The 25,659-nt window shown below is 37.3% G+C and overlaps 1 protein-coding gene across 1 annotated transcript in view; it reads left to right on the top strand.

The window, feature by feature from the left end:
* LOC141785460 (leucine-rich repeat-containing protein 51-like) overlaps positions 1 to 12,503 on the top strand; it is a 49,151-nt gene extending 36,648 nt beyond the window's left edge. The window contains exons 4-6 of the mRNA XM_074663787.1: positions 9,779 to 9,984; positions 10,188 to 10,336; positions 12,327 to 12,503. Coding sequence (XP_074519888.1) covers positions 9,790 to 9,984; positions 10,188 to 10,336; positions 12,327 to 12,498 — 516 coding nt within the window. The 5' untranslated portion in view covers positions 9,779 to 9,789 and the 3' untranslated portion in view covers positions 12,499 to 12,503. The remainder of the gene's footprint in view (positions 1 to 9,778; positions 9,985 to 10,187; positions 10,337 to 12,326) is intronic.
* Positions 12,504 to 25,659: the final 13,156 nt, after the last annotated feature.

Here is a 25,659-nt window from a genome sequence, read left to right as displayed (position 1 = left end):
ACACTGTCTCAAACTGCACTTCACAACTTAAAATCTTTGTTTCTACACATCTTTCTTAAGACAACATGTTTTATTCCAAAATCACAGCAGTGCGTGCTAAACATGCTAATTAGCAGGGAAAAAAAACAATTGTCAGATGAGTCTGAGAAGAAAATCATTCATAAATTGAATCATAAACCACAGTACAAGACATATTGAAAATATGCCCTGATGATATTACTCTGCTAAAAGTCAGTGGATCACAAAAGCTATTTCATATTATCCTAAGGGGGAGCATGAAAATGTCACATCATAGGACACATGAAATGCCAGCAAGAAAAGCAGCAGAAAATCTTCTCTTTTGAAACAATGGCCAACTTTTAAAGTCTGTATAGGTTTGTGCTTCAAACACAGCACTGTAACATTTTACAAAACCATATCAATACAAACGGTCGTTAAATACAGCTCATCACCAACACTGAGCTGGCATTTGGTGAAAGGAGCCAAGTTGTGGCTTTAGATTTAGATTCCCTCTCTGTCTTAGCTTTCACTGCTAAACACCAAACACTGAGAAGTTACTGGTCAAATTTAAGGATGTCAGATTGAAACTTGCAGCACATTGCTGTTCTTACTTGGTGGAGGTTAGGTTTTTTTGGCAATACAGTGGATACTCTATCCTGTGGAAATACCTGTTTGCTGCAGAAGGCTGGGTCTGTGCAATGTGTGCAAGAAAATTCAACAGGAAGTGGACTTCCAGAACAAGCTATTCTAAAAAGATGTTGTTTAGTGTGGCAAGACCCATGATTTATTTATTTATGAGCTGAGCTGCTGCCGGCCCAACAACTAGTGCAGCTAATTAGAAAATAAATAATAATTCTGAAAATAGATATAATTCAGATGCCTTAATAGTTTTACAGCAGCTGTCGGCTGTAAAAGGTTCATATAAAAACGTTATCCTAGAGTCTGAACCACTTTTTTGTGTTTAGCTATTTAAACATTTTGAACAAAATATATCAATAACACTGACTGCACATTAGCTTTTTTTTCTTTTTTGTTTTTAACCATGACACATCACCTTATACAATTTTGTAAAGTAAATAAATAAATGAATAAATAAAAACCACTGTGTACAATTCTGAATGGCGTTCAGACTTCTAGCCAGTATCTGTGTGATTTGAGCAAGTACAAGATTGTCTTAGGCACCAGAACCAGATCTGCCTCTCTGCTACACAGACGGACTCTGACAGACTCTGCTCCAGTGGGAAGTGACATATGGGTAAGAGGCTGCAGGACTTGGTCCGACAGCTCGGAGGCCAGCTTCCATTGGTGTGCAAACTAACCATGTGACCACAGTGGCGACACGTTCTTACCGAGTTCAAGATTTTTCTATTTTTTATTTAACCTTTATTTAACCAGGAAGGTCCCGTTGATATTAAGAACCTCTTTTTCAACGGAGTCCTGGCAAAGAGGCAGCAAAGTTACACAGTAAAATTATGGTGATTTACAATCAAAATTAAAATTACAAAAAAAAAAGGTACAATTTGAGGACGCTATCTCAAGTGCTCTCAGTCTGGATTTAAATGCATTTATAGAAACAAGATCAGATTAATTTCCAGTCTTTTTGCAACATGTTCCATGCAGAAGGAGCAGAGTATACAAACGCCCTTTTACCCTGTTCTGTGCGGGCAAATGGAACAGAAAGCATCAAGTGGTTTATTGCACAAACCATAGGAATCAACACATCTCCGAGTGAAAAAAAAAAAAAAAAGTTTGAACACAGTGCTCGCATCAAACAACCTTTCAGAAACCAATGGGTGACATCACGGAAACCATGTCCGTGCTTAGCATCCGTTTGTTGTGGAAATGTATGAAAACGTCAATTAAGGCATTTCTAGTTTTGTAAATGACATGTGACCCCTGCTTGTAGAGGCTTTAGAAATATCATTCTACCATAGAAATAACCAGTCTTATTTCTGATGATCTAAACTGCACTTTGGAATGTAAAAGAAAATCATAATTTTTAAGCCTAGGTCACATATAAGTGGATACTTCCAAGAAGAAAAGAAGACAATGACGTTTACATTGTGATGTCCTCTTCTGACTGTACAAATAACTGTTTCAATACCAGCATCACAGAACAGTGTCATTGGTTTTATCTTCCTACTAATAAGCTGAAACACAGTGAGGTTTGTCAAGCTTACTGGCATGACTGATACTTTCTATGATTTTTGGAGCGATCCTCTGACTGAGCAGCTGACTGACTAAACAACCTCAGAATGTGGGGGAGTTACGAGCTATGAGCGAGGATGATTGACTGTTAGCAGCCACTTAATAAGACATGAGCAGCCATGTGTGTCCATACCATGAGCTGGATGAGTGACCAGCAGACTAATAGCATGACCTCTTATGTGATAATCACAGGAGAGGAGGAGAGGGAGGAGATAGAGTGAAGGCAGAAGGATACACTACCTGCAAGAGGAGTTAGGATAGTCATACAGGAAGAGAAAATGACAGCCAGTCTGTCACATACAGACCTGAAAACCACACGCTTGTATTTGAGGAGAGAGGAAAGATTGGTGCTAAACAGAAGGAGAAGGCAGAATGGAAGAAAGGCAAAGCAATTTAAGGAGAGAAGAGTGCAGGTGACCAGCAAACGTGGAACCGTTTTTATTTAAAAGGAGGTATTGTGCCCTTTTTATGCATTGTACTGCTCTCTAATACCCCCAAAGTGGGTTTACATAATTTACACACAACCACTATTTTTCTTACTCCTGTTTACTGTTTGTTACTCCACGTTTATTGTTTGTTTGCTTCTCCATAAATGGTTAAATCAGTAGTTTGGTAATTCTGTAATACCATTTGCACACGTTTTTTTTTTTTTTTTTTTTTTTTTTCGTGGAGACTTCTCAGATTATTTAAAAATTACCTTCTGACATCAGTTTTTGGTGTGGCCCATTTACTGTTTTTTTTTTCTGATTGAAAACGCTGCACAGATCCACCGTGCTTTTGCGGCAGCACCCCCCTTTGCAGCTCACAGTCAGCCTTAGTCCTGATAAAAGTAGTAGATCAGGCTTCAGTCAAACAATGTGCATTGAAAATCAATTTAGTTATCTTAAAACTTCAAAGCTTCTACGCAACAAATCAGTTCTTATTGAGTCCTACCCCTGATATTCAACCATCTGGTGACTGCAGGAATGAGTTTGCAAAGCAACAATAGCTAAAGTGAGGTGACTTTGTGTGGAAGGGGAAAACATTAGACAGGACAGTGTACTGTTGCTCTGAAAATCTAGACCATCATGTGGTGGGGTAACAGTGAACTGTGGACATTGGTATACCACACAGCTCCACAAACCCCTTCGCTCTGATTGGCCAGCACTCTGGAGGCTTGTCAGGGGCAGAGCTGTGGGCAGTAGTGATGGGAATTCTGGCTTTTTTTAACGAGCCGGCTCCTTTAGCTCCGAAGCGGCTCTTCAATTTTTTTGATTGCTCAAATTAATTAATTACCAACAATAATGTAAAATTGTATGCATAATTGATTATTGATGTAGAAAGAAATTGATTTGTTTTATTGATTTCTATACGTTGCTTTTATTTACTCACTCTACAAGGTGCTAAAAAATTAATCATAACATGCAAAAACAAACATGTAACTATTTAGAATTTAAATATTGCCTTTTTTCTACAAAACGTTGGAAGTGAAACAACACAGAACTAGTGGCTCGATAAGAAAGTTTAATCTTGCAGACTTTACTTCTTTTTCACTTATTTTCTTAACTTTACCATTACAGCGCATTTATGTTGTCTCCTTCTCTTTTGTCTAACCACCTGCTCAGCGGAGAGTAGTGAAGGGAATTTGTCTCTTTCAGCTCCCAAGTTGTCTTATTATCTTTACTACCACAAACAATGTAAAATGATTTGCTGTATATTTAGGCCTTTATTTATTTTATTACACTAGCTTATTTTTTATTTTATTCTTTCATTCCTTTCCCAAAAAAGAATAAGTAAATAAATAAATAAATAAATGAATAAATAAACCACCAAAAAGAAAATAACAAAATGGATTGGCTGCAATCATGTGTGGCTTAAAAAAAAAAAAGTCTGGGAGCCAAAAAAAAAACAAAAAAAAAAACCTGAATTGGCTCCCAAACAGAAGCCGACTTCCACATCACTAGCTGGCAGACCTATTTGAAGCCCACCCTTTAAAACATGTGAACCAGCAAGGAGACTTTTATACAATGACCCCATCATTTCAGCAAGTCTCATGAAGATCTCTTGTTTGCAGAACAGATAATTTCGAGTTTCAGACAGATATAGAGATTTCTAAAAGATATATATATAAAGGGGGTTGAAAATCTGCACATTTGATATGGACATGCGGCATTCTTACTTTATATCAATGGTTAAAATATGGGAGAGCAAAAACAACCCCTCTTTAAAATGTTCATCCTACAATACAGTTTGACTATGAGACGAAAGAGTATTGTATCTCAACATGCTCTATAAGAGATGAGATCTTCCTGTCCTTTCTTCACATAAGTGAGACAGGTTACATAAAAACCTTCATTTTATGCTTCACTGCTTAAGGCCATGTTCCCCTGCACCCTAAGGAATCAAAACTGGATCTTCATCATGTCCCACAGAGTCATTCCAAGAACATGTTGCTGGCAAAAACACACACACAACCTTCTGCAGTGTTTTGAAAAACCTTAGCTTTCCATTGCAGCACTTTGTTATTCTCACTGTTGCTTGAAATGTCATTTATTGACCGGCAAAACAGAAGCAGGGATATACTGTAACCGTCAGCACCTGTGTGATGAGTAATCATGCACAGTGTATCTAGTATTGATTGATGGGATTATTGTGCCAACCTTAAAACAGCATTCACAATATAACGAGAGGACACATCATGTTTTATTCATTTAAAATTTCATCAGCTAATGTCATGGTTGAGTGTCAGGTCCCTTCAATCAAATAACGAGTGCAGTGTTCTCTTGTTTTCATTACCAGAGTAATAAAAAAATCCATGAAGAATTGAAAAAAGAAGTCATTTTCTACTCTGACCCCCGTACAGGATGCCACAGGCAGCAGAATGCCTCCCTACAGCTCTACAGTTTCATTTAGCAGACGCTTCTGTCCAAAGCAGCATACAACACCAGAAAGAATTTAGGCGACAGGGAAAACCTTAGTGGGACAAAGTGTTACAAGTTATTTGGCTACAGGTGCTACCATTAAGTGCAAGAAGATTTTTTTTCCGTGTGTAGAAAAATGTAGTTATAACTAACCACAATTAATCACTGCAAAAATATACTTCAACCTTCAACAATATTCAATGATCAGTGCTGAATATTCACTAAGAGCTGAGTCTTAGACCTTCTGACTCATTCTACCCCTGAGGACAAAGAGGAGAAGGGTCAGCTTAAGTGCCTGAGTGTTCCCTGAACAGATGAGTCTTTGGACATCTCTTAAAAGTAGAAAAGGACTCTGTGGATCGTATAGAGTTGGGTAATTAATTTGAGTACAACAGAGGAGAAGAGTCTGGCTAGAGATCAGGTGGAAAAGCTGAGTTTCTTCAGCATAGCAGTGGTAGGAGAAGCTATGAGAAAAGATCACTGCACCTAGTGAGGTGGTGTATATGGAGAAGAGTAGGGGACCAAGCACTGACCCCAGGGGTACCCCTGTTGATAAGGCATGTGATTTAGACACTTCTCCTGGCCATGGTACTCTGAGTACAAATTCATTTACTACGATACGTTACACTAGGATATGACTGATTTAATATGACTTAATGTTATGCACTTAGATGCAGTATAGGGATGGGTGCCAAATTAGGTACTTTAATAGGTACTGACCAAATTCTGTCAAAAGTACTGAGTACCGATTCACATAATATCAAAAGGTACCATGTTAAGGTACCTAAGTGCATCCTTGTGACTGTGAGGGAGTGGAACAGTAGGCAATTTTCCATGCTGGACATAAACACAGCATTGACAAGTTATTTTTAATAGTGTTTGCTTGTTACACATTACTTCTCGAAAAAAAGTAGTCCCTTACTCTACTGAGTTACCCTCTATGGAGAGAAACTTTTTATGTTACTCATTACTTTGATGTTACTTTAATGGTGCTCGACTTTGGGCAGAACCTCATCTCATTTCCTATATGTATCAACCTACATAAAGTTCTACTATGGAACACATAACAGGTAATTCTTTATTGCTCTTTATTGCATGCTATTGCGAATACCAGCCTCAGTGTGGAATGAGAGCCAACGACTATTGTGAATTTGCGCAGCTGAGGCAATGTTTCTGTCAAACGTGTCCCTGGAAAAAGTAATGTTGTGCCCAACTGAAAAAGGAACTATGTTTCATTACCATATTTTCAGTAGTAACAAATTACACTACTTTTTACCCCAAAAAGTAGTTACATTACTGTGATGCGTTACTTTGTAACTTGTTACACCCACCACTGACTATGATACAATATAGTATAATGCGCTTTGATACCATACGATAGCAAGGATACCATACTGTTGGATATGATTGGATCCAGTACTAAATGATATGGTATGAACGAATAAAACATGATAAACTGTAATACATTTATTTAAAACAATAGAAAACGTTGAGTTACATATACAAAAAAAATGCATGCATAAAATAACAATAAAAATTTGTTAAAGAAAAGTAATGTTGAGATAAAGTTTAATTCAGTACAATATGATGTGATGTGCTGTGAAGCATGCACCACAATATGGTATCATTTGATAAAACGCAAATCTGTTATATTCCAGCAAAATTATTTCCCACAGCTAATTTTGCCAGTCATAGAGGTGTTGGTCTATTTTTGATGTGAAATCTACACGTTGACCTGTTTAAGAAGGTCTGTAACATAATTTATCTACTTTTTTTCTGTATTGCAAATGGGGGTTAAACACATCACTCAGGGGCAACTAGATGAAATAGCAGAGAGAGGAAGAGAGAAGTGCTTTCATTCAATCTGGTCCAGATCTTTCCATCTGGTCTGGACCTCAGCCTGCATTTTGAAAGATATTGGGACTCTCGGGTTGATATTTTATACAACTTAAAATGACCCCGTTTCCTGATCTTTGAGGTTCGACCATGAGGAGGAATACATAAACCTGAGGCAAAACTAGCATCTTCTCCTGAATTACACATACACACCAGAAACACATTTTTGGAATAGTTAGGAAATACTCTGAAGAAGCTTCATGAGGTCTAACTCAAACAGTCCACTGTCTCCATCTCTGTCTGTGTCCTTGGCTTCAACTTACTGCACCAACTCTTGTCTCCATCTTATTGAAGGACTGCTCTCACTTCTTCAATGAGATTCTATTGTGCTGTTAGTGGAGCCACACAAACACACCCACCCACACACAGTCATACACACATACGTCTTAGCTGAACGACAAGGTGAGGAGAAGCCGAGGCTGATGGATGTAATTTTCCATCATCACCTCTTCACTCTATCAGGTCTTTTCTTTAGAGCGTGTCCTCTATACGTCCTCTCAGACTCCTTTATTGCAAACAGTCTATAGGCAAACATGCTTATATTTATGTATATTAGTTTAACTCTTTTTTTCCCCCTGCACATCTCTTCTTTTTTTTCCAAAAAGATCTGAGTTCATGCAATGATGAAGATATCAAATATAATTGGTTTAAACTTCACAGGCATCATCTCTTTCAGCTGAGGTCTCTCTCTCTTTAATCAGCTGCTTTCTGACTTTGGGCAGTTGCACTTTGAAAGGTAATTCAGTATGTGTAGCTTATGATTTTGAGTTGTTGGTGTTTTTTAAACTTTCTTTTCACTTTGGGTTCATGAAGTGCTTAAAACACACAAGAGTGGGCATTTTAGGCATTGGAAAAATCAAATCATTTACTGCATCTTTTTAAGAAACAACGTACATAGAGAATCTATGGAAGGGTATTGCTGCTGTGACAGATTAAAAAACAAAACAAAAGAGTGCCAGAGAGACCTGTATCTCTTTGTAACATAGAAGATTTTGTAGAACAAGATATTTCCATATTGTTCCAAAGCTCAAGGTGTCACATTTTAATGTGAATACTTTAATTGTAAAACTCGTGTTTGTATGAGGAAACAAAACCAATCGCTAAATTGAGGGTTACGACCCACTCACATGATTTGATCCAATTCTGCTTCTGGCTTAGGTTAAAACATGGTGAGGGTCTGGTGTTACAAAGCACTATGGATGATATGATAAGTATATAAATACTAAAAAGGATGTTGAAATGCATGGGGCTCTACAGAAGGATGACTCATTTCTACCCTCTGGAGGCAGCTTCATTTATCATTGACAAGCTAGAGAGACAGGCTATCCGGTTTTGGCAAGTTAAAACGTATATTGTAATTTAAAAAAACATAACTTCATAATATCATGTTTCTGTATGCCACAATTGTGTAAAAATATCTCATAATGTGAAATATGGATTGTTTAAACATGCTTTTTTCCCCCTCCTGTTATAACCAAGAAGTGGTCTACAAATATAAGACAATACAGAAGTGTGAAATCTGCACTTCTTAGATTGTCTGATTGAAGCTGTCCCCAGAAGAACCCAAAACCATGTACACACCGAGCCAAAGCAAGAAATAAACATGTAATGGCTATTTGTTAATGACAAAAATAAAAAATCAGACTTGATGCATTGGCCATCGATGCACTGATCCAATAGGGTTGTACGCAGGCAAAAAGAGAGTTAAGATTTCTATTGGGATTTATGCTTTTGATTATTTAATTCTTATAATTCAACAAACATTCTCCATTATCCTAGTAAAAACATGTTTCCCTACCAGGTGCATGACCCCAATGATGCATCCACTTTTTATGTGATTACTCGTTGCTGGTTGGCATGGGCTCAATTGCTACCTAATGTCACATAAAAACCATCCATTAAAAAAAAAAAAAAAAAGAAAAAAAAAAAGATCCTGAATAGCTAATTCCTCAAACAGCCCACATTGTACGGGATTTTTTTTCTAACTTTAGAGGATAGTTTGCCCAATCAGAAGCACAGCTCAGCTGACTGATAGGCCGGCACCCTGTAGCTGTTAGTGTGGAGACTAAAAGCCCGCTCCATTTCCAAAAGCTTCTGCTGATGATTTGTTTCAAAACTCTGTTTCAGAAATACACAGGTGACATCATTGAGACTACATCCAATTATTATTAAGTCTATGGTTGCAACACAACACTGATATGTTTTCCTTTTTTCCCTGGCATTGCAGCAATTGGAATCACAGTTACTGTGCAAAAAATTTCATTCATTCATTCAAAAAAAAAAATCTGAGTTAGAATTCTCTGTAAGAGGAAAAAAAAACTCTTCCAACATTTTTGTGAGATCACTTGAAAATAAAGTTTTTGATTGTTTGAAATGGTTGGTTGCTTGGAAACAGATTCTTTCTTTCATGTTTTGATCTGAAACCCTATAGATGAAGTTAAGTTACCCTGTCTTGTGGGGGTTTTTCTGAGTTTTCCATGAAATGTCAAGACCTCCAAATTCCAACATGAACGGCCCTCCAGTTAATCTGAGATTTCTGAAGCTTGAGGATATTCCAGGTAACAAAATGCAGCTTATCTTTTACAGTCGTGGCTTTTGTTAGTTTCCTATTTAGAGAGGACAGAACGCTGGATAGATCAGGAAACAGGGTGTGGTCTGTGACAAGCAGGGAAGGGGCTTCAGGCTGGATTCAGCCTGGTAAGGCATGTGACTGAACCACTTGGCCATACCAGAGTTATTATTTCTGTGTACTTTTTTGTTGTTGTTTTTCTCAGTTGCAGCCCTTATGAAGCCTCGCATTGGCCCGCGACCTCAAAAAACCAACTCAGAGAACAAGTTTCTCAGTCGATCACTGCGTCTCAGCTACAATAAAATCAAGGACTTGTCTGGCCTCACCCTCATCGTGGACCACTTCCTGGCTGAGCCATCGAAGCTGGCCTGGCTGGACCTATCCTTTAATAAAATCATCAACATTCAACCAGTGAGGATCCTTTGGATCACACACAAATAAATGTCTTGTCTTTTTCATAGCTCTTTCTATTCTTACCTTTCCTTTTCAACACAGTGTCAAACTCTTGATGATCTTTCATTAGTATTAAATGCTCGCTGGTAGTACACAGACTCATACACGCTGGTGTCAGTCCTGCATTCAGATTTTTGTACTTGTGTGTTTTCATCTTTCAGATTTTATGCGAGCTGCCTGAGCTGCGTGTGTTAAACCTCCACAGCAACCAAATCAAGTCCCTGAAAGAGGTGGACCAGCTGGGAAAGTTGATGTTCCTGCACACTATTACGCTGCATGGGAATCCAATTGCAATAGTCCAAGGCTACAGGTAGAAATTGTGTTTCCTTTGAACTAAAACCACATACACACTGCACAGAACCAGAAAGTCACAAAGCTGCTGCAACAGGCTACGGTGAAGGTACTTTTGACTGCTTCACACCTGTGTGTGTCTCCCCCTCCAGGGGGGTCACAAGGTATACACTGCAAAAAAAATGAAATCTTATGAAGTGATTTTGTCTTGTTTTTAGCAGATAATGTCTTTGTAGACTTGATATGAGCCACATTCACATGACCAGTCTAGAAAAATGTCCTATTTCAAGTTATTCAAAAACAAAAATGAGGTCTATTTCTTGTAACACTTAAAATAAATAAAATAAATTTGCCAATGGGACAAGAGAAAAGTTGTGCATTAAGACATTATTCTACATTTAGGTAAATTTTCAAGACAATTTTTCTAATGCCATGGGCAGATTTTTTTTTCTTGTTACAAGCAATTAGGACAGGGGTGGCCAACCTGTGGCTCGTGAGCTGCATGTGGCTCTTTGCCTTTCGGTGTGCGGCTCTTCAATCCATTCATAAAAATATATATAAAGTTGTGAGTAGCAGTGTGCTGATCAATCTAAAATATTGATATTATGATGTCAACGTTGGGATCAGTGTTGATCAATATTTGGGTTTACACATTGATACTTAAGTTTCAGTTTCTCTTCTCTTGTACAAATTTAAACACACTAACAAACACAATAAACCTCGCTTTGAAAATTGGAAATGTATTGATTTTCATTTTATGTCATTTTGTTTGTGTGAGAGGAAGTGTGTTTGTAAGACCACATGCGTGATGTGGCTCTTTGTCTCTGAGTGGTTGGCCACCCATGAATTAGGACCTAACTTTTGTCTTACAATAACTTGAAACAAGACATTTTTCTGGACTGACCAGTTAAATGTGGCTCATATCAAGTATAAGCAGTCAGTTTTTACTTAAAACAAGACAAAAACACTTGGTAAGATTTCACTTTTTTTCAGTGACACTGCAAACAACTAAAATCTAGTTAAGTATTTTTTTCAGTACAAATATTTGTCTTTTTAGACCTAATATGAGCCACATCCACCTGATCAGTCCAGAAAAAAAGACAAAATGAGGTCTAAATTGCTGGTCACAAGTAAAAAATTTGCCAGTGTGGTAAGAAAAATGTTTTTGTATTAAAACATGAAAATCTAATTTCAATAAACCAGATAAGCACATTCATTTTACTTGTTTCGAGCAATTAGAACCTCATTTTTATCCCTTTATATCTTGAAATATGATATATGTTTCTGGAATGGTCAATTGAATGTGGCTCAAGTCAAGCATAATAAGACAATTTTACTAAATATGAGAAGAATACATTTGCGTAGAGTTCAGTTTTTGTAGTGAAGTCAATCCCATAGGAAAAGAAGGACAAAAAGTCTCCTCTTTTTTATGTATTCATTTGTTTTTCTTTGCCCTTTTCTTTATCTTGTTCTTCTTCAGAGTGAAATATCAGTTTTTCATCTTTGTGCCTGAAAAAGTGATGCAGATGAATTCATCTGAGAGGTTTAAAGGACAAATGTCTCTTCTGTTAAACCTCTAACCAAGTCTACAATTAAATGCGGGTCAAAAGTGCAGAATTTGTTCTGAAATTTGGTTTAATTTAAGGCCAAAGTGGCATTAAATGGAAATGAAGGGCAAATAAAGCAGCATAATATGTGCTTTGAAAGAAATCGGGCTCATTTTAGAATACAGATCATACAACAGTGTGTATGACGACATGTAACCACACACACTGGAGAAAGGTCATCCTTCATTGGTTAGATTGGGTGTCTTGATTTAATTTTCATCTTATTTCATGTATCATTTGTGTGAAATAAAGGGGGTTCACACAGAGTCTCTTCTGCATCAAGTGAAAAATGTCTTCCTTATTCAACACTAATTTTGATTCATTATATGCAGCCTCACAAAACATCCATGAAGCCCCTGGATTTAGAGCTGATGAAGTGTGTGTGTGTGTATGTGTGTTTAGGAGGTATGTGATTGCCGTCTTGCCTCAGCTGAAGAAGATGGATTTTAATTCTGTGACTCGAGAGGAGCGAGCCCTGGCAGACGTTTGGAAAACGTCTGGCATCAATACAAAAATCAAGGCAGAAAAAAAAGAAACAGCTGTACGTGACTGTCCCCTGTCCATTCAGCAATAAATATGGTGGAGTATGGACTGTCATACAACTACTGTCTGATTGAATGTCTTCTTTAACTTAAGACTTGGAAGTACTTTATATAAACAAGCTGAAAAGCCACTGTGATACATTTTGAGCTTTGCACCATAATGTCAGACTGATCAGCTCTCAACTCTGACGAGCTGGATTTCTCTGTTGAGATGCAAATTTGTGTTTTCTGTTAACTGATGGGGTAAAGGGTGACGCAATTTGTTCACGTTTCTGTGAATTAGTTCTATAAATGATCCAAAATCTTCTAACATTTATTTATGTATGCGACATACCCTGCAAGGTCTGTGCAGCTGTTATGACCTTTGCTTGGCTTGTTAAGGTACATTGGTCAGAGGGTGAACTTAATGTATTAATATGCATACAGGCTAATCAGTGACGCCAGTAACGTGCTACTAAGTAAAACGTTACTCTGATTTGACCACTTTTTTCAATACCGAGTAATCTAACGCGTTACTATTTCCAAACAGAAATCAGATTAAAGTTACTTTTCCAAATCACCTTGGATTACTTTTCTTTTCATTTTTCATGTTAAAAAAAATCGATATGCTTTTTGTCTTGCGTCTCGGGGAGTAACTGGAGTCGCGTTTTAATCACGTTTTCAGCACGAGGACAACTCGCGTGTTACAGCAGCCAGCACAGAAAGGTAAACAGAGGGGGGGAGGAGAGATGCGCGTTTTCTAGCTGGAAACAGTCACCGTTTTGAGTTTGTGTCAGCTAAAGATGAAAGTATTAAGGTTCGTTGTTCACTCTGTGCTGGCAGTTTGCTTAAGAACTTTGAAACATTTAGGAATCAATCAGAGAGAGAGATCAGCGCACTGCGGACATAAACGCTTGAGAAGTTGTTTGACTTTTACCTGGGGAAAGGTGAGTCCTGTCTTTCACTGTAACTCCCTCTATTCCAAGAGCTGAACCCTCTGTTGAGCACAAATCCATCCGTTGAGGAGCAGAGCAACACAACGTAGGCGACAACGAGGCACCCAGTAGCAAGCAGGGGCGTACCCAGACTTTTTAGACTGGGGTGCCCCGAGCAGGGTACAGAGGATTATGAGAGCCCACACTCCAGCAACATTTATCTTTGCTTATTGTATTACAAATACAGACTCAACAGACTACAGCTTTAACCAAAAAAAAAAAAAAAAAAAAAAAAGAAAAGATAAAAACCAAACTAAACTAAAACAAAGTATTTAAAAAGAAAATAATTTATATCTAAAATTTAACTGAAAAGTGCTGTAGTGCACCAAAAATATTAATTTAAAACCTTACTTTAGTTGTATTTTGACATTCAAAATGTATAAAATGAATATTTTTGTTTTAAATTGTAAAGTACATTTTTTATAGCTACTAATGTCTGCATGTCCCTTGAAAAAAAACACGTAGACTCATATTATTATTCATTTTCATTGTGTTACACAATGTTCCAAATTATGAGGCTGCAGGTGTTGTCGGCAGCTGCTGAAAGTAACTAAGAAAGTAACTTGCAATCTAACTTAGTTTCTTTTGAAATCAAGGTGTCAGTAAAGTAACTTAAAGTTACCTTTTAAAGGAGTAATCTGATTACTTTTTCAAAATAACTGCGGCAACACTGCATAAAACAAAACTTAATTATAACCGTTTTAGGGGCTGTATTTAGATTAACAGTCTCCACACAATTTAGCATCTGTAAGAATGCAAAAACACACAGAAATACACAAAATAATATTTTTATTCAACTTAAAAAATATGCAGGCACCAAAGGTTTAAGAGTTGAGGGGGGGACTTCATTTTTTCAAATCATTATAGTTTAAAGGGATAGATACAAGCGATCATAGCTCTGTATGTGTGCATGTGTAAAATACACCACATACCCTGTATGAGACTGAAGAGAGGTAAGGTTTAGCATCGGCGCAAGTGCAATCAGATGCCAATTTAATCAAAAAGGATCTATGCACCCATGCAAACATGCGAACACTATACAAACAAATATGAATGTGACCTGTCCATAGTTTACATTGTAAGCAGCCCTGGGTTTCAGCCATGACCATCTGGTCTTGTTAGAGAAGAAATGTGAACCATAAATCAGGCCTGAGGCTGATCTAACTGGCAGTTCTCCAGGCTCTGTTTGGTGCAGTTTCCTGTATCCCTGTGTCCTCCTGCAAAGTCATTAATTGGTGGGATGGGAATGCTACTGAATCAGCATTTGGATCATGTGACACAAAGACTGCTTGCTGAAACCAATACTAATGAAATTATTTGAAACTTAATTTAGACCTCTGGGAACTAAAGTCTGGAATTAATACTTGTGCAAAGTAATTCTCTGTGAATTTCAGAGACCTCAGTTTCTTTGAAAATCTGTGCTTAACATGACTCTTTTCAAGCAGCCTTTAAAGCGTGTTTCATAGTGTGCAGGGAAGCTAATATCAGTGAATACTTTTTAGGCAGAGTGACAGCTGCTCTCTGTGGGACTCCTGCTTTGAGTGTACAGTACTCGAGGAAACATGTTTGAAGGATTCTGATCTACTGTGCATGGAAATCAATTCTGCTGAAAATATTCCATTTCTTTTTATTTTGTTTTGAAGGCTACAGTGAAATGAAATAGAGTAATATCAATGAATTGTCAGGGTTCCTTCTAAACTGATAAATACAGCTTTAAATGGAAAAGTATTCAACAGCCAATGCTGTGCTTGTTTATTTCACCTTACACTCATTAAAATATTCCAAGCTTTACAAAACACAGAATTATGATCACAGAGGGAAAAAATAAGCACATCCTTTTTCTCACAGAAAAAAAGTCAGCAGTGTTTCATGACTTTTGCTTATGTTGTCATTGGCAGACTTAAAACTAAATTGAGTACAGCTTATGGTCCTGTGATAGACAGTGGATGAAAATAATCTTTATTGATCGTTTTGCTGTTCCCATGCACCGAAAAAAAAAAAAAAAGAAAAGAAATGTTATCAAGTGTTTTGTCTTATTTTCAGTAAAATGTATTTTTAGACTTAATATGAGCTACATTCACCTGACCAGTCCAGAGAAAAAAAAACCCTCTTATTTCAACTTATTTAAAGGCAAAAAATAGGTTTAAACTGCCTGTAACAAGTAAAAAGAATCTGCCAGTGGGGTTAAAAGAAATGTGCTTGTATTGAGACATTATTCTAATCTTGACAAGCACATTTCTCTTAACCCAATTGGCAGAATTTTTTTTTTACTTTTTACAGGGAATTTAGACCTCATCTTGTCTTTAAATAACCTGAAATAAGACATTTTCTGGACTGGCTAGGTGACAGGGGCTCAAATCAAGTCTAAAAAGACATTTTTACTAAAAGCAAAAGGAAAAACCTTTTTGCAGTGTGTGTCTGGTCCTGGAGCTTCCTACTTCTAGTGAGTTTTTCTAGAGATTTGGATTTTGTTCCTTTTGTAAGACTTCTTGGACTGCTTTTGTGCTTTTGGACTTTGAGTTTGCAAGGGAGGGCTGAGGAGTTCATAGCCTGACTAGAAAGGAGTTTTGCCATAGTGATGAAACTTAGCAAGCATTAAATTCGACATTTTCTGACACTTTAGGCATGGGTCATTGTTGAACATGGTCGATGTTATCTTGGGTTGTTGCTGTGGCAGGATGTCCGGACTTTCGGTCACCTTCAAGGCACTCCCTACCCCTCTTGAATTCTTGAAGCCCACTTTTTTTACTTTTTCACAGTTGAGAAAGCTGGAGCGTCATCCCCTAATGTAGCTACCATGTTGGTGTGAATGTCCTTGGAGGTTAACCCCTTTTTCTGCAGATATTTGATGACACCACAGTGCCAAATTGTATCCATATTCACAAAATGTCTCTAGTTCTGCCTTTCAAAGTCCTCAAACACCACCTCCAACCTTGTCTGTTGAATCTGTGATTGGGTCCTCAACCTCCTTGCACTTTGAATTGCCTTGTGTATGAATTGTGCTCTACAAATAAACTTGCCTTGCCTTGCCTTGTGTTCCCTGAGAATTTATGAAACTCCCCCTTCAACATGTTATAAATCGGTTTCGTGATCCATATGCAATGACCTCATCTTTTCAGCAAGTCTTTGGGAAGCTTGTGCTGTTGTAGTTTTTTCCTTCTTAAAGACTGCTTTGAGCTGTTTCCGATGGATTCAGGGATTTCTACAATGTATGAATATGTACAGGTTTGAAAATCTGCACACAATTAATGTGACCATACAGCACTGGATCTTTATATCCATGTTAAAAGCATGAACAAGCACAATACATCCTCTTTTGTAAGGAAAGGTGTTTAAAAAATGAATTAGCCACTACTGTTAACAGTATCTGAGGTTTGCACTGGTTTAAGTCAAATGTATTTTGTGTTTGGTAAAGTATGCTGAAAGAAGATAGGGGTCAATTCTTGGCTGTACAGGAAGCGTGAATTTAAGGACATTTATACACTACAGCTACACAGAAGCAAGCCAAGAAGTGTTCAAAGGGTTGTTGTAGCCTTCGTAACAGAGCAGTGTTTGGGTTTTAAGTGGGAACCTGTGGCCAAATACTCAGCCATCAAATTATAGATATACTAAGATTTGTCTATGATTCCTTGGTACAATGTGGCATATTGTAGGAATGACTGGAATTGAATTTAGGCACAGCTAAAAAAAATTTGTAGTCTGAACTTTGAACTGTCACACTTAAGTATAAATTTGTTTCGTCCTTATTGTGAGTAAAACAACTCCCTTGTAAGAGTAATTAATCGCTGGTGAATTCCTGTCGTGTGATCTTATTTTATCATCAAAATAATTATAATTTTATGAAGAGTTGTTGAACTGATCAGAGTTAATGAAAGCAAGGTCATTACATTAGTTATTTAAGCATCATTCCCTCCATGTTATGAAAATGCTTTAAAGAAATGAGATATAAAATGGAAAGGTGCAGTAATTAATCATGAACTGAGTCCAATCCCTCATCTCCTAACTTTTAATAAACAACTCTGTCAGACAAGACTCACAACAAATATGACTCACCGGACTGAGTAGAGAGCTTGTAGTTAACCAAACCGAAAAAAAATAAGAATGATATCTTTAATGTTCATAGGCCAGCTGCACTATGAAACACAAATACTGTATGTAGCCAAAGGAAAGCAATGAGTAAGTCAGCTATCATTTTGTTATGACTCAGACTGGGACTCTGGAATGAAAGTTTAACCCCTGTCAGAGAATGCAAATCACTGTCAAAGTATAGCTGACAGGTTGATATGTTTCGGTACTGTTGAGGTCAAAAACAAATTATGAGTTTATGTCAAGCATTTGACAAAAGTCACAACCATCAAGTTATATATTTTTATTTTTTTAGGTCTGGGGTGAAAAATTTTGAGGGAAACCTTAAGACCAGATGAAAAAAATGTATCTTCAAGAGCTGGTGTGGCCATGTGCTGGAGGTTTAAAACAATACAAGTAAGTGAACAGTGCCTTCATTTTAATTACTGGGGTGATCTTTTCATCTTCTAAAAGCTAATCTCTATATTCCTGCTCACATTGTACTCAATATGTGATTCTTGAATGCTGCTGTGTCTCTGTGCTACAAGTTTTAAAAACACATGTTGATGATTGGGATCATTCAAAGCAACATCAAGTTAATTTTGAAGGTAAAATAACATGTTTGATTACTCTACTGGGAGCAATAGGCAACGGCCAAAGTGAGTGTTGAACCACACGCTGGCAAACTGTTTTACTGTATATCTCAATAGGTGCACGATAAAATGTTATTATGATGGTTGAGCTGTTGGTGTTACTAGCTTAGTTTTCATGCCTTTCCTTTCATAGTGCATTTTACTATTAAACAATACCAGAAGGTAGCTAACTGTAATGTTAGCTAGACAGCTACTGGATAATAACATGAACTGTTAGCTAAGGATTGTCTAAATGTTATCTTTAGCTTTAGCTTGGTCAGATTTTTACATTAGCTATTAACTTAACTTGGACGTGGCTTGATGGCAACATCATCTGTTAAGTAAACCGTAGCTGGATATTGGATGTTTTCTGTTGAGTTTAAGTGGGTAGTAAAATTAGCTGTTAGCTAAGTAGTGGCTAAATGTAATATGTAGCTTAAAGCTAGGATACGATGTCTACATTAGCCGTTAGCCAGGAAGTTGCTTGATTGTAAACATCGGCTTTAAGGGGAGTGATGGCTAGAAAGTGGCTGGTAACAATGTTTGTCTAAGATAAACATCTTAAAGATGCAAATGGGCTAAAAGTTTTTCAAGTTTATCGTGTTAACACAATGTGTTGTAGTTTTCTGTTAACTTCCACTTTTCCTTTGTTGCAATCTTTTTGTTAGTACCGGGTCTTCTGTTCTTGTTATTTTCACTGCATTTATTTGACTTAGAAAGTAGTAGTCCATTCATTTGACTCAACCAAATTTAGGGTGAGTGAAAAAAACTGCCCAGTAAACAAATACAAATAACACAGTACGTATAATAAGGCATTTTACCTTCCCCATCATGTCACGCCTTTTAGCCTGAGTTAAAGAGATTGACTAATAAAAAGAAAGGATAATTTTTTTTTGCATCTATTGAGGTACCACTTCCATTAAAAGCAGATGCATTATGTTAACCCAAACTGAAAGCATGTTATTTCAAAAAGGCATTCAGTTGAGGTACACTTTCACTACAGTCACGTATGCATATTGTCAGAGAGAAAATTTATCTTCTCGACCCTTCCCTGAGGAAAATATGAAAGTCAAAGCTATCATACATGAAAGACCGAGCAGAGCCACACATAGCATCATGTGGCTTTGATGTGGTCTGAGCAGGCAGACGACACACACAAATCCCAGTAATCCTCAACACTAAAACTGCACTTCGTTGCTTGATCGTCACCGACACACCCCCTGCTGTGCCTCTCCTCCCACTTAGGTGCAGTTGTTCTTCGCTCCCCTCAGGGGAAATGACACCAGTACAGGACACAGACAGAGTTTATAAGGGATTCTGCTTGTCATGACTGAGAGCTCAAGCTACACCAGGTAGTTATATTTTCAGGTTTGGGGGGAGAATCCAACTCAAGAGTTATAAAGGACAGAGCCTGGAGAGTGTTATTTTATGGGCCCAGATGTGTTGAATAAATCATTTTCCCCAGACCTAATTAAACACTTACTGCCTAGCCCTGTTAAGCTATTAACATCTGCTATACAGAATGAACGAGGAAGAGCTTCAGTGCTGGATGGAATTAACGATGACAGACAGAATAAATATAATCTCCTTTTTCATGTTCTCTCTTTTTGTGTTTTCTAAGCCTGGCTGTCCATCTTTATTTCTTCCCTCCTCTTCTTGTAATTGTATCTGTGTCTCTGCTGCTCTCAGTCTGAGCATTTTCTTTGATTTCATTGATGAATTAGTCCTTTACTTTTCCCGTAATCAAAAAGAAAAGCTGCGCTACAAATAAAGCTGTACTGTGCTCATTAGATTTCTATTTTTCACAGGACCCTGACCCTAGGAAAAAGCTCCAGCTGGTATTCAGTGACTGTACACAGTGTGAAGCAGCATATAGACATTTTCCCAGAGGGTGTCTGGGTGTTTGAGACTGTTTGTGTAACCCTTCCTCAGAACAGTGGTTGGTCACTCAAAGCATAGGAGTCATATTCAGGCACAGCAGGTGTGTATAGATACAGATTTCTCTGTATTTGGAATGGCTCTCATGTGGATATACTTCATATACTGCCCAGGTGGTTGGAGGGTCATGAGCAGGACTCATTATTTTTAAAAACTTTTTAAATTCTTCTGGTAGCACTTTGAGATTCCTCAGAATAAAATGTACATTATAAATAAAATGTATTATTTTTATTGTTATTAAGACTGAAAAAAACACCAGAGAAGGGTTGTGAGAAGTGAAGCTAGAACCTGTAGTTCTTTGAGATTCTGCCTGAAGCTGTTTGTAAATAAATAAATAAATAAATAAATAAATAAATAAATAATAATAATAATAATAATAATAATAATAATAATAATAATAATAATAATAATAATAATAATAACAATAATAATAATAATGATAATAATAATATAAGCCAAAAAAAGACCTATTTTATAGCATTGAATAACAATATTTACAGCTTGGAGTGTCTTACTTCTCGGCACACACAGTACAGTTGATGCTTATTTTTTCTTACAACTCTTTTTTAAACATTCATTTTTTTGCCCATATGAAGGCATTAGTGACTTGACTGACAGGTAGGCACCATGTCTTCAAAGAAGCTAAAGACCAGCCTATGTGCTTCATCCAAACTCAAACAAAGCAGGGTTGGGTGTAGTATTTCCAATATGGCCCCCACTGAAAGTATAAAACCTTTATCATAATTACCAATCCAAAAAAGGATGTCCAGATCAAGAACTGCGCTAAATACATCAGAATTATTATGACTTTGTATTTTTGATTTGAAAGACCTTTGGGAGGCGCTGTAAAGTTCCTCTGGCCAAAGGTCTTTTTTAAAAAATCTTTCACACCAAATGCTACCACCATTTTGAATACAACTGAGTGACATATCCACAAAATGACCTGAACTGTTTTAATACTGTGTTACATTTATTTAACTAGATCTTGTTTTACTTCTACTTTGCTCTAAGACTGCAAGGGAAGCTCAGCTTCCCCTAAAATGTCCCACTATAAAAGTGGTAATATGTGCTGCTGTGTGTACATTTTATTGACATTTATTTATTGAATATGCGCTAGAATTCCTTCACCTTTTGTTCAGAATCAGCTACCTATCACAGGTGACTGGCTCGGCCTCCTTCTCATTCATCCCTGCAGTGTCTCAGTGCTTTCACACAGTCGCTGGGCGTCTTCTGACTTTGGCGGGGCAGCATAGAGTGGGTTGTTCAACTGTGGAAACTGGACGGTCATTGGATAAACGCTGGGCTTAGTCCCACTTCGGATGCTAAGCGTCTCTGGGGGTCTATGAGGCAGTGGGCTGGTCTGGACGCTCGGCTTCTGCATGATGATTGGATGATCTGTCTGAGGCCAAATCCCTTTTTGATTGACAGTGAAATGAGCCAGTCAGTGATCTTGAAGTATAACCCTCCGCTGGAGCATCTTATCAGTCGTTCTGGACTGATCCAGAGGCTTTATCAACCCCCAGAGAGTTTACCTTTCTTAAAAACAACGAGCGATGAGAGAACAGTGGTAAAATCCCTGGAAAAAGCACCTAGTTGGTACGACAGGGTCACAGATCATTTTCTTGAAAAGGAACAGAGGGTAGAATTTAGGTTTAAATAAACAAATTTATGATGTAGGCTGGGAAAAAAGTGAGCTTCCCCTCCTTGACTGACCAGCTGCTGCCAGTGGTTTTATTGTAAAACATTTTTTTGTATTTTAGTGCTGTCTGTCTCTTGTGCTTGTAAGCCAAAGCCAATTTTCCACTTGGTGGATAATAAAGACATATTCTATTCTATTCTATTCTATTCTATTCTATTCTATTCTATTCTATTCTATTCTATAATCAATAGATATGTCTGTTTGTACACTGTAGATTTACTGTGAATGTGAAATCTGCTTCCATCAACTGCATTTAAACTTTCACTTATTATTCAGTCACCACATTGAGTCCCAAGTATCAAATTTGGTCATAACCTTAGTCCAAGACCCAATTTATCATGAACTGCACATGCAAAATCAGATTCAGAATTTTGTCAGTAACTTTTTCTTATTTGTGGTCAAACCTGCATTAACTGCTTTGGAACCAGAACACACATTTTATAGCTGGCAGCCACATACGTCTCTGGTGTTTCAGTGTAAAGTGTGATTCTGTAAAGCAGTAACAGTCGGTATCTCTTAAAACTGCCTTTAGCTCGTCATTACCGACACATCTGATGAGTATATTTTTACACGACAATTAGCTAAGATGTATTCAAGGACTCTTAACATTGCAATGGTTGCTCTAATTATCACTGACATGTTTGACTGAAGGTCACCAGTAAGAATGGTCACTCTAAGCTCCAAAACCAGTTGCTGTGAGACAATCATAATCCTGTCAGGACTCAGTAGAACCTGAGTCAGAGGTGGAGTACTGATTCTGATGACTGACCAAGGAGCACCAAGACATTTTCATGCTGCTTGCGGTTTTGTTTACACTTTAACGCTGCTTCCATAGACGTTGAGTGTAAAGGGATTTTTTTCTCAGCTGGTCTTGTCCTGTGTGTTTATCAGGAATAAAATAATCTTCCTGCTTTCTTTCAAAGATGACACTTCCTATGTTCTATTTCTTTGCAGTGGAAAGCATGCCCATCTGACACATACCCAGCGGCAGCAATAACATTCATTAAAAACATCCATAACTAAGTCATCAGTATCATCTCTGATGGCCTTGTTTACTTTCATAGGTCATATAACTGCATCAATTTTGATTTCAGTCTGTTTCATCATCAGCTTAAACACCCAAAATAACTTCAAGTTAAATCATTCCCCAAGTACCAAGTACAGTTTATAGTTGAGCTTCTGATCTGAGAGGAAAGAAGGTGCGCGTTTGTGGATGACAACTTTCATCCTGATTGTGTATCTGACTTCAGCACTGCAGTGTCTGTACTTCCTGAGGAGTCAGGCAAGTGGAAGGAGAATTTCACCTTTGTGGATCAATAACATTATAAAATCAACCGTGTACCCGTTGGTTGTGTGGTATCTTGAGCCTCCAGACTCTCACAGGCTGTCGGACTTCACTGCACCGGATTTTTTTCTCTCCTTGTAATAGCATTGTCAGATATTTGATATGCAGTCTGCTAATTACACCTCCTCAGATGAGCTTTATTTATCACTGATCACTACTGTTTTTTTTTATCCTCTCAGTCTAGTGCTTTGTTCTAAAAGACAAACCTCCCTTTGTGCTAGAGGTTTCTCTTTATAAGTTGGGGCCTGCTGATCTTGGCTGCCAGTCACTGAGCTCAATAGGATTTAGCGTAATCCTGCAGAGAAGTGCAGAGCAGATGGACACACTAGTAAGATCACTGTGGTATAGGGGCTATAATTGGCAAAGGTCTCTGTCTGCAAACCCCTTTTACTGGTTGTAATGTCAATCCTCAGATTATGTAATCAGATTATAAATTAGAGGTACCCCCTAACTGTTGGTGAACACCGAGATAGCTAGGTGCATTTCACTTAGAAAGCTTCATAATTAACTCCCAATGATTGTTGTATTGGGCCACCTTAGCATCATATACAGCATTTGCAGGCACAGTAACTTTTGTGTAATCTCTTAGAGCCAATGAACCGACAAGGAGGCTTATAGCCGTACAGGAGCAGCTCTGCATTAATCTGTGACATTCAAACTTTCCCATAAAGCCACACAAAAAGTTGCATCACCAAAAGTTCTATATTGCCATTAAAAACATTCAAGAAAACAGACTAATGTATAATTCAGTGAATTCTTCAGGGTTATGAACAGAAGAACTGTTGTTTCAATAGGTGTAATGGTATAAACATGCCCATCTCAATCACAGACTTAATGAGACTTTAAGATTTAGGGGGTTGCATATAAGCCGTTTGTTTACAAGATAAGCTTATTGTAATCTATTTTTTCAGTTCTTTTTGCACACATAATCTTAGCTGCAGGGAACTTAGGTTGTTAAATTTAGCATAAAAAGTCAGTTTTAAAGTTTATTGTAAAACTTCCAACACTAAAAACACGTTTGCTTAATGCTTGAGGTTAAGAATTTTGTCTACTGTGTATGACTGTAATTTTTATACATTTGGAGTCAAAATGAGTTACTCAACTCAATTTCCAATCCTTTTTCTTCAGCTCTGTGCAAACTTCACTTCAGAAAAGCCAACAGATTTGATATAAAGTGAGTTAATGCATTGTTTACTGTTCTGCTACAAGCCTCTCTCTACAGTTATGTTTACATATTTACTCTTTTCAGTGCCATTGTGTTGTTTGGGGGAGTACAATGGCTCACAGACTGAATAACCCCTTTTTTTTCAATTGCATAGAAAGTAATCTCTTTTCAAAACAAACAGTGAACAGAGCAGCAGGCGGAGGAAAGTCTTCCGAATACAAAAAGGGAGGGATCAAAAACTTCAGAGACTCATCCTAAAATGGGGATGTATAATGTAGGAAGTTATAACTAAGTCTGTTGCAGGGGTTAGTCAACAGCCTCGTTGCAACATATTTAAAATTATGATTGAATTAAGTCTTAGGTTATATTCTTTATAACCTAGCATTTAGTCTGTGTCCCCCCCCTGCCAGCTTTTTGAAGTTATTCACAGAAGGATCAAGTAATATATATATATATATATATATATATATATATATATATATATATATATATATATATATATATATATATATATATATATATATATATATATAGAGAGAGAGAGAGAGAGAGAGAGAGAGAGAGAGAGAGAGAGAGAGAGAGAGAGAGAGAACTCATGCCAGTGTATAAGAGCAGTCTTTTTTGGGGACTCCCATATAAAGACTTCCATCACATTCAGCAATGTGCACTTTTGGTGAATATGTGTAGCTTTTCCTGTTAAAATGTATAACCACCACCCAGCCAGCTAAACATAATAGTTGAGCACTGCCTATGCTAGTCTTGCGAGTTGAAAGGATCCACTGCCTGTGACCATTCTTACGATGTACCCAGCTTGCCTTACACCTGGAAGCAGTATCTTTGTCTTTGGAACATAACTTAATGGATGAAAAATCATTGCACAGTTGTATAGTGAGCAGCTCACTTTTTAGGATGACACAAAGGGTATGAAAATGTTTTTGTGTACACTAAAATCTACTGTATTTTTTGGACTAAAGACTTTGAGTTTAAAAAGTTTAGGGAAAAAAAGTTTTATGAGGTACAATTGAGATCTACTTTAACTTTTTTTATGCTAGGAACTTAAGTTTTAGCCATGACTAGCATAGCATGCCCAAATCTCAACCAAATGAAGCAGCTACCTCTAGTGTTGAAATTAAAGCCTTGGGGAAAAATATAACCTGCAGTACCTTGAGCGTCCACTTGGGGCTGAGTCCAAAAACCAAAGAAACATATTTACACCAATGTATAAGTAATATACTTCTTTATTTGAATCTTTGGCCATTTTTGAGTAAACATCTAAAAGGTGCGTCAAACTTACAAGTACAATTTTGGACATGCTTAGAGCTGAACAAAATAATGATAATCTCTATTTTATCTTAAAATTCTGTCCCTTTTCTTT

The sequence above is a fragment of the Halichoeres trimaculatus genome, unplaced genomic scaffold (genome assembly GCF_033239565.1).
Source record: "Halichoeres trimaculatus isolate MK-OKI-2021-1 unplaced genomic scaffold, fHalTri1.1 fHalTri1_scaffold_23, whole genome shotgun sequence".
Classification (NCBI taxonomy): domain Eukaryota; kingdom Metazoa; phylum Chordata; class Actinopteri; order Labriformes; family Labridae; genus Halichoeres; species Halichoeres trimaculatus.
This window is presented reverse-complemented; position numbering and strand designations above follow the sequence as displayed.